Source organism: Pagrus pagrus (assembly GCF_965226575.1).
Source record: "Pagrus pagrus genome assembly, contig: HAP1_SCAFFOLD_33, whole genome shotgun sequence".
In the NCBI taxonomy this organism is placed as follows: Eukaryota; Metazoa; Chordata; class Actinopteri; order Spariformes; family Sparidae; genus Pagrus; species Pagrus pagrus.
Genome location: NW_028175430.1, coordinates 95,560 through 105,851, shown reverse-complemented (window position 1 = coordinate 105,851; position 10,292 = coordinate 95,560). Strand labels below are relative to the sequence as shown.

Genomic DNA, 10,292 nt, shown 5'->3' with positions numbered 1-10,292 from the left:
ACAGAAATGAGGCAGGTGTTTGATAATCAATAGGGGTATATTGTTTTTAAGTATTTCAGTGGTATTATTTATTAAAAGGGGGTGGAATAAAATAAGTTTATCCTTCCTCCCATTCCTTTTCGGATATGTAAACAGAATTTATAGTTTTCAGTTTATGTTTACCTTGTACATGATAATTTTGGTTTTTACATGTTCGAAATAAACTATCTATCTACACGGTACGCTGTGGTCTGTGTGTGTATGCTGTGTACTGTATACTGTGCTCTCGTTCTGTGGTCTGTCCACTCGAACTGTGGTCTGTGTATTTCGTGCTGCGTGCTTGGTGCTGTGGTCCGTGCCTTCAAACGTAAATAAGTGTACATCATGCATGGTGTTACGGCCCCGCATGTGTGTGTATGTTATGTCTTTTTTTTTGGTCTCCCTCTCCTGCTCAGTCGCTCCCCGGCCCCGGATCAGGCTCCTCCGTTCTCCCCGGTTTCAATTCATATTCGTACAGCTGCCATTCCGTCAAATTAATATCCGAGTAATTATAATGTAAACTAACGTCAGTTCAAGAGATTATACTTAGCCTAGCCAAATGTTTAACGACCTGTATTTTGGTTGATTTTTGTATTGTTTTAACTTCAATCAAGGGACAACTGACGAAACCGCAGCTCTCATAAAATGGAGAGCCGCTAACGAAGCCCTCTTCACCAGATGGAGGAATTCGTCTAAAACCGGATGGGAGTGAGTAAGCTTTTTATGTGTTTTTATACGAGGAGCAGTGGTCCGGTGGTGTGTTTGTTTGTGCCAGACTTCACAGCCTCTTAAAATAGTTTGATGCAACCTAAATGAATAAAAGAAAAATATAGTATAAAGCTAAACTAAATGTTTATAATACTACAAATCAAATAAGTAGTGTGAATTGTAACCTGGTGAACAAAAATGACTTAAAGTGCCACAAAGTACAAGTGAAGGGCAACAGCAATAGTACAGGTGTAGTTATCAACCTAAGTGATATACTAGTTTGTACTAACAATATTAACTATATATTATCAATATAACTATTGATGAAGTATTTGTATTTACACAGACATTCACTATATAATATGATTGCACTTACATGAATGCAAGGAAGAGAATAGTGATTCTCTATTCTCTTCCTTGCATGCATGTAAGTGCAATCATCCTAACTACATCACATTCAGTAGTCTCTGTCAGCTTGTGTGTTAGTCACTGTAATATCTTTGTTAACGTGTTCTCAACGTGTAATAATATGTTTAAGTTGTCCTTTTTTGTGTGAATGTGTGTGCTTTATCCAGAGTCTTTGTGAGAGACAGTGCTGTGCCTGTCACCCCCAAACAGGCGCAAAAGAAGTGGAATAACCTGAAAGAAAAGTACAAGGTACCACCATTCTATCTACTTTTCAGTAAACAAGTTGGACATGGCAACATTCATTCAGTGAATTTTTATTTTTTTAGGAGCTTAGGGACCCACCAACGGGGAAAGGGGTGGAGGCAGGAGGGGTGACAGCTGCCATCTGGCCATGGTATGGTCAGATGGATGCCGCACTCCAGGGGCAGCACTCCATTAGTCCGCCCCTGGTAGTTGCGGCCAATCTGACCCCCGCTACAGGTGGTGTTGTCACCCTCCCGTCCTCTGCCCCTCCCAGAGAAGGGGAAAAGCCGCCAGGGCCAGTGGGCAGCTGATGGACTTTCTGAGAGAGCAGGCAGAAAAAGAGGAAGAGAGGGAGAAGAGGGCAGAGGCGAGGGAAGAAGAGAGGGAGAGGGCAGCAAGTCAGAGAGCTGACAAGTATTTGTCTCTCTTTGAGAGGCTTGTGGAGAAAATGTAAATAGTGTATATACGTAGTAGTTGTAGGTAATTTTTAAATGTAGTTCTTTGTTGTTGTTTTATTGTTATTCTGTCAATTAAATAGTGTGAGTATTGAGTTGTGAATGAAGTGGTCTCAAAGAAATTCGAAACGCAACTGGACTTGGTTATCTGTCAGTTATTTGCCAGTTCATGTTCGCATCTGACCAGGCTGAGACTGGTCCTCGGACCTTGGACCAGTCTCAGCCTGGTCAGCGAACATGAACTGATGAAGCCTCTTGGATGAGAGGTAAAACGTCTTCCTAGACAAATCGAGGCACCAAGGCTTGTAACGGTGGTCACAACAAACGCTTCTGAAACTGAAATCTGATTGGGAGGTTGACTTTACTTACAGGTGTTTTTTCAAACCATTGTTATATGTTTAACTATACACATAATATAATCATTTTTAATTGAGATAAACTATACAATCATTTTTAATTAATCAACAAAACAATATTTACAATTAACCATTGTTATATGTTTAACTAACTGTTATATGTTTAATTAATCAACAAAACAATATTTACAATTAACCATTGTTATATGTTTAATTAATCAGCAAAACAATATTTACAATTAACATTAATTAAAATTACAAATAATTATTGAACTGATTATGAATTTGGGGTTTTTCTTTAGTAATCATGCTCCCTCAGAAATGCCGGGAGCTCTTGAGGGGCAGACTCTTCGGCAGCAAGTCTGCCTCTGAGATTGACTCCCGACAGCTCCTGACCTTGGGCAGCATTCCCCCCAGCTTCCTCATCCTCCCAGTCATCCTCCTCTGCCTCCTCCTCTTCCTGGATGTCACCAGCTAACAGGCAAAGGTTGTGGAGGATGCAGCATGCTCCAACAACCTTGGGGGCGAACAGAGCCCGGATCTCCAAAGCCCGGAGGAAGATGGCTCTCCAGCGGGTTTTGAGCAACCCGAAGGTGCGCTCAATAATGTTGCGGGCCTTGGCGTGATGCCTGTTGAAACGGGCCTCAACTTGGCCTGTTGATTAAAATACAGGTAATGTAGAATACATCCAGGAATTCAAATTCAAAGTAACAACTGTAATAAATAATTTATTCTCTCACCTGCTACAGGTTGACGGTAGGGAGTCATGAGGGCCACCGGATGCTGCAGGCAAGGGTACCCCCCGTCTCACAGGAGGAAGAAGCCAGCTGGTGAGTAGAGGGACTGTTTGTACATAGGAGACCTCTGGAGGACAAGGGCATCGTGGACTGACCCCGTGTTGCCGATGTAAACATCCAAAAATGCAAAAATCCCCTGTTGCTCTTCTTCTGCTCCGCAGGTGGGACAAGCCGGATGTGGCATCCATCTATGGCTCCAACTGCACGCCGGAAAAGCCTCATGCCCAGCCAGCCGAGCAAAACCTGCTCCCACCTCCTCCATCTCCTCAGGCTTGGGGAAATGGATAGCCTTGTGGAGGATGCCCATCATGGCCTCCAAATATGTCTGCCGTGACCCTGTAGGAAGTGCCACATGCCAGCCAGTACAGAGAGACAGCCACCTCAATTTCGTGGCTCCTGCCATGTGGCTTTAGCCGGGGCAACATCTGGACCAACAGATTGATGGTCTCCCTTGACAGCCTGAAGGCTGGTTTGAGGTCAGCCTCCTCAGAGAAGAAGGCGCAGAGGATGGGCACAGTGTTGTTAACTTGTGCATACATTCGAGGAGAATGATCCTGTAGTAAAATAAAAAATATTTTTTAATTAGTAAAACTATGAAATAATATTTGAATGTATTTATTTATTTATTACTTTATGAAATAATATTTGAATGTATTTATTTATTTATTAATGACTTGCTTTTAACTATCAACTATGAATATTTGAATAGACTGATGAATTTAAACACATGCTGTAAAAATGTATTTATAGTTCTCTCATGAAACTTAATGTATGTTTTGTGTTCTATACAAATGAGCTTCACTTGATTCATTACACAAGACTTATCAGACTTGTATCAGATATCAGAAATAAAGAAATTATACAACTTAATATGCTCCTCTATTTCACCTGTAATTGTTGGGTCCCCCCATGATTTCACCAGTAGGTGGTGCTAGGTATCACATATCAAATGTCAGATGTCAAATTGTAGGAATGAGTAGTAGGAAATTTATGAATGAAAGGGGTGGGTCTATAGCGTTACTATTACTAAACAGTTTGGGGCGGACCCTGTTAATCCTGTTTTATACATTAATATTTATAATAATACTTCTAAACCGTACCATATTTATTTTGTTAACTTTAATAAGAATGGAAAACCAAGTGCTCCCGAAGAAAGAGAACTTACAAATCCAGCAAAGGCTAGGATAGCGCTACGTCTCTCCAGACTCCTCCTCCTCATCCTGGCTCTCCTCCGCTGAAGATGCCCCCTCAGCTCGGCAGCTTCCTCCTCAGCATCCCGGTAAAGAATATCGACCGCGACAGCTAGCAACACTTGCCGGTCCATATTTAACGGTGGTAATACTCTACTAACTACACAATCCACAAATCCACAATGGCGATCATCTACAAACAACAGCCTTCTAACGGGGTTTTTTTTCCCGCTGTTGGCTCGTGAGATTTAGAAGCACTTAAAAAAAAATAAAATAAAATAACATACTTATGTACAACGAATGAAGGTTGTTGCTGCTCTATGTACGTGAGTATTTATTTATTTACATGTCACATACACAGGAGAGAGAGAGAGAGAGAGAGAGAGAGAGAGAGAGAGAGAGAGCACTTGTTTTGGATGATAACGCCCAGCTGTTTAATCAGTGCAGGCTGCATTTGGCACCACAAGAACTCATCGTCTCAAAACTGAAAACGGAGCATTCTGTATTCTTGTGATCTCCGGAGTTCATTCTTCGGAGAACGACTAGCAAGAACATTCTCCTCAAGAACACAAGTCCGTTCTTTGCATTCTTGGTACTGAGAAACGCTCATAGTCTGTTAGAAAAGAATGTTACAACAAAACTGTTAAAAATGAAGTAACACTGGATATTGGAGTGGGGCTTTAAAAGTAACACTGCTCGTAGTATCTGCTACTAGGGATGTACATTTTAAACAATTTCTTTAATTGATACTTTGCTGATTATCAATTAATCATTAATAATGTATGAAATATGTTTAAAGTGTTTTCCATAAAACAATGTTCATAAGTGTTGTGCTCACAACACACGAGGCACCATAATGTAGTGCTTCATGCAACAGTAATAGGGAGTTTGGGGTTAAATTTGGCTATCAATAATAATTAATGATTATCAGGGATAATTATAAATTATGATTACTAATAAGTTCCAATTTACATTAGATCACCTCGGGGCACCACCCTTGAAGAAGGGAAAAAAAGCCAATTCACCAAATCAGTCTCAGAAAAGGTACTAAACTGTTTGTAACTCTGATTAATAATTAACTTAATAACTACAACCAATTACCATAACAGCTAGTAATGGTTGAAGGATTTTGGAGCTCTTGACAAAGTAGAGGTTGGCAACAATCACTCTTGTACAATATTAAATAGACAACATGTGGGTTCAAAAGTCTTTTATTTACAAAGATGAAACACACTAACTTCCATGTACTATATACAGGTTTGTGTGTGTGTGTGTGTGTGTGTGTGTGTGTGTGTGTGTGTGAGTGTGTGTGTCTGGCAGAACAAAGAAACAATGGTGGTCACTGATATCACATGTGGGTTTGATATGCTCCAGGCTCAATTAGCCGTCTAGGAAAGCAAACTACCAATAACCTGACCTGAGATTACAATAACACTCAAACAGTGGACACACATAAATTGAACACACATGCATTACATCAATCAGAGTTTAAAGTCCTGTGCTTAGCCGTGCTATGCTATGCTATCTAAGCCCAGTTCAATGTTACCAGTCTTTGAAGAAAAGGTGTTGGTGGTTGCAGGAGAACGTTGGGATTCCAATGAATGCTGTTCTTGCTGTGCAAGGACCGATGAAAGTCAGCAGAGGAGGAAAAGGTTCGCTCCTGTCCTTTGCGAGGGTAGCAGCTCAGTGCTAACCTGCTTGGTGTTCCTCAGATGGTGAAGTTAGCTGGCAAGCTTTGTGTCGCAGCTGCTGGTGCTAACTGATCAGGAATACTGGCAGGACCTCGTGTCGCTGCAGTGAGGAGAAGTTCTTTGGGCCTGCTGCAAATGAAGCTTGCAGCTCTCCGCAGCTGTTAAGCCCGGAAGAAGAGATCTTGAGGGCAGGCAGCCCGGTGGGGGGGAGATGGAGAGGAGCCCTTGAGGATAAGAAGTCAAAGGAGTGGAGAGGCTTGAGGAGAAGAGAGAGAACAAAGGAAGGCGCTGGAGTTTTGACTCTCTGATCAGAGGGGGGTTTGTCACCCTGACCAATAGTAGCTCAAAGCTAAATATTGCACCTAGGTGTGAAGAATGGGGAATTCTGGGACACTGAGTTCAGTTCAGAGTCCATTTTGAAATCCACAATGAATGACTTCATCTGTGGGTCCCAACATAAGGCTACATTATGAGTTAAAGGAACAGACAAGGTATACACCAAGTTACATGAAAAATAAACTAAATACAACAAAAAATTCTTAACGGTGTTTCGATCAGTGATTGATAATCAGCATCCCTATCTGCTATCCTACCGCTCAATATCCCTTGCTAGCCTACTGTATGTTGGTAAGGTAATTGTTTGTGTATCAACTTTAGTATGTAACCACCTTCTCAAATAGCTCTTACGTTGTCAGTTGTAAATTCAAAGCTGGGAGTTTTTCATTATCCAAATCAAGGGTGTATCTTGAGGGAAATTGTGATTTGTGTATTTTGAACACATCTATTAGGGCAATCATCAGACTGTTAATGAAATTTCTTGTCACGATCCTGTGATTTTAGTTTTATTGTGTGTTTATGTTTTTTAAACCATATTTATTTACTGTGAATTACCTTCACAGCCCACCAGGGGCCACAGCCTGCTGCTGCCCACACTTTGGGAATCACTGTACAATGGGATAGAGGGGTAACTACAGTGTCATACTCAGAAGCATAGGACAACTGACCAGGCTGCTGTATTTGACTCACTAGTAGTGACAACGGCACAACATACCTGGAATATATCAAACTTAGAAAGGTATCAGTAAAATATCTATTTACTTTTAGCTAGCGCTAATTTCAAAAATTATTTTGGTCACTACTATTATATTATATTATATTATTTAGACTATTATAATTTATCGAAATGGTCCCCCAAAACTATGAAAATTAAACATTCATTCACAGATATTTTCCTTTGAATCCCAGCATTAGATTTACTAAATCCTCTTACTAATGATAGCAAAGTCAGCTGGGATGCAGATGTTCGAGCTGCGGATAGCATTATGGCTCCGCACTGTCTTTACTGGGCGTCTGCATCACCTGCAATGAAGGGAGATTGATTAGTAAAATTGAACGGGATACATTGCATAATGCAGATACAAAATAGAAATGCCCCGTACCTGAATCCTGGGGAAGGATGATTGGAACCGAGATGGAGGGACGGTTGAACTGCGCCTCGGCAAGCGCCAGCTGTCTCCGGTGCAGCTCCAACCTCTCCTGCTTTATCCGGACCATCTCTTCCTGCAGGGCAGTTTGTCGTTCGAGTCGGCCCTCTATCCCCCGCAGCACCACCAGCTTCTCCACCAGCATCTCGCTGCAGGCGCAGGTCGTTATTGTGGGCTGCCCTGTTAAGCCTCCCCGCATGCAGACAGCAGGCCCTGCTGGTTGGCACGCAGGGACAGGGCACAGTTGTGGGGGGTCGTCCTCTCCTGGGGGCGGGCACACCCCTGCTCCGCTCCCGGATGGCTCCTCTTCATCCTCACTTTCTGAGAGCCCCTCGTCCCCCTGAACATCGATGCCCCCACTAATGCGTTCAGAGGCCGTCTTCTCGATGATGGAGAGGACTTTCACGCAGGCCACATGGGCTGGAGGGGGAGATCTTTTCGGCTATGGCCTGCCAAACACTGTTCTTCACTGTGATGTTCTTTTTGCCCCTTGTTCCCCCGAATAAAACATCACGGTGCTGCCAGACCTCGTCCACTAAGACGCCCATCTCCTCCGCGGTAAACGACGGTGCCCGCTTGTTTCTTTTGCTGCCAGTTTCTTCCATTCTCACATGTGTGTGGCTATATCCACGGGGGTATATATGCGCTAATGGGCTTGATTACTACTTGGATACACCTGTTGGCACACACACACACCCGCACCCACACACCCCCCCACACACACACGATACATGCGTAGCCTAATTGCACTGTGTGGGGGGACCACGGGGCGCTGTGTGTGACTTTTGTGCTGATAAAGAGGTGGGTGATCAATTTGCCTGGCATCGATTGATTCAGTTTCAGCACCACTGCGGTGGACAGCTCCCACTAAGAGCTTCTTTTGCTTGATCTTAAGGTTCTCCTAAGAAGGCAGTTCAGAACGCGTCTGGGAAACACCTGTATATTAGCGCTCCTTCTTAGCCGAACCCTTCTTAAGAGCCTTGTAGCATCCCCGGCTAAATGATGGTCGAACTCTCAAACTGATGGTTCACAATGATTTACTCCTTGGACCGTATTCAATGTAAACACACCGTAAGAGCTATGAAAGAAGAAAATAAAATACAGTTACCTTTAAATGAAATTACTTTTAACTGCTTTTATCCCATAAACAATCATGCAAGTTGACTCTCCTTTTATCTATTTTAATAAACTCATTGTAGACGCACAGGTTTTACTCCATGAATTTAAATATATATTTTAACTGCTACGATTGATGTTACAATCATGAAGGAAAATTCACATTTTAACTGAAGGACAACCTCCCATAGAGTGAAATATAAAACAATATTTAACATGAAATTAGCATTTTTAACCGTTCGTTTTTAACTCAATAAACAGTTTTTAACCTTAGCAGACCTCACATAAAACAGACAAAATACATCCTGTTGCATTAATAAAACAACCTACGAGTTAGCTTATAGCTTCATCTCATTTCCAATACAGACCGACACGGCAGCTTGGCCGTTGCTAATAGTAGCTACCGTTAACCACAACACGTTCTATACATGAAAATATCCACGGCAACCAAACTCGAGCCGGACATAAATATGGCATGAAAAGGTAACAAAACAAACCTTGTGCCCCTTATTAGCCAGGTGCTAGGGCGTTTCATGTGAGTTAGGCACACTTTAGCATTGAAGACGAACTCTTAGCCTTGCAGACACACTTTTCCTACTGCAGGTAAAGTCCGAAGCACCGGATGTGTACGAGGTCTCGGCGAGACGCTTTCAAAATAAAAGCACTGAATGTAACGTCTGCTTAATATATAAAAAATAAAAGCCTGGCTTTAAAGAATGTTAATAAGTAAACATAAAAACACATTTATAGAAATACTATGCTCATATTAAAGGTCATTTACAAGCCTTCTTAAGTCCTTAAGAATTATGGTATCTGGGAAACGCGGCCAATATCTGTGTGGCTACAACAAAATATGCAGATATGAGTTTTAAGCTCAGTGCACATCTTTAGGTGGCATTAAAGAAAAAAAGAAGCAATTTTTAGGGTCTATTGGGGTGCAGTTTACTGTGGAGTGTGCACCTCATAATCTTTTGTCCAGTAAGTAAGTGTATACTTTACATTAAAAAAAATTAAATTACTGTGGTACATTAAAAAAATGCTGAGGATGAGTCAGTGGGTGTAAAGGCTGGGTGCTTCAATTGTTTTGAAAAATGTTCGAGAACAATGGCCATTGGACTGACAGTACCCTGATGCTTTGTTGTTTGTGATCTTTGTCTCCGTGATCAAGAACAGCTGTCTATGGTTTCAGATTATATACAGCAACACTCAAAGCAATCCCAGTAGTACAAGTGCAGCTTCAGGTTAGGGTTGTTTACAAAATGTGTATCTTGATGATTCAGCTTGCCCATTTGAATCCATATTAACAAGTCATATAAAGTATGTGTTTGGCATAGGGCTGTCAGCTTTTCACTGCATGATTTACTGTGTGTTTTTCTCTTTTATGTCAAATGAATAACAAACGAAATACAAGAGTGGGAGGGTGGAAAAAGGGTATGTGTAACCATAACTGCACAAAAGTGTACAAAAACAACAATTACACTTAATGGGAGTGTAGTCATTCCCTACTTTAAGAATGACGCGACCCTATTGGTATTTGGAAATCATCTGGGGCCCGCCCTTATTTTTAATCACAACTCTGATCAGCACATGAGACTTGAAGTATGAAGTATTTCCCAAACTTTTTCTTATTTCATAAACGTAACAATTCTATGTGAACTTGAGCCTAAAGCAATGCAGTGCAAAATACTAATCCATCCACATACACATAACAATTTGTAATCTTGCACGCCTTTCAACACATGCCAACACATGCAGTTACAACCCCCTGTCACTAATATAAGATACATTACAGTGTTATGTTGAAGTCAATTCTGCATTCATAATAA

General features: G+C 41.6%; 1 protein-coding gene across 1 annotated transcript; it reads right to left on the bottom strand.

Annotated features, from left to right (window-relative positions):
• Positions 1-2,373: 2,373 nt before the first annotated feature.
• On the bottom strand, positions 2,374-3,550 carry LOC311253698 (uncharacterized protein). Its single transcript, XM_084384193.1, has 2 exons — positions 2,929-3,550; positions 2,374-2,842 (listed from the first exon to the last, which is right to left on the bottom strand). The coding sequence occupies exons 1-2, from the start codon at positions 2,954-2,956 to the stop codon at positions 2,487-2,489; spliced, it is 384 nt and encodes a 127-aa protein (XP_084240319.1). The 5' UTR covers positions 2,957-3,550; the 3' UTR covers positions 2,374-2,486.
• Between the last annotated feature and the right edge of the window lie 6,742 nt (positions 3,551-10,292).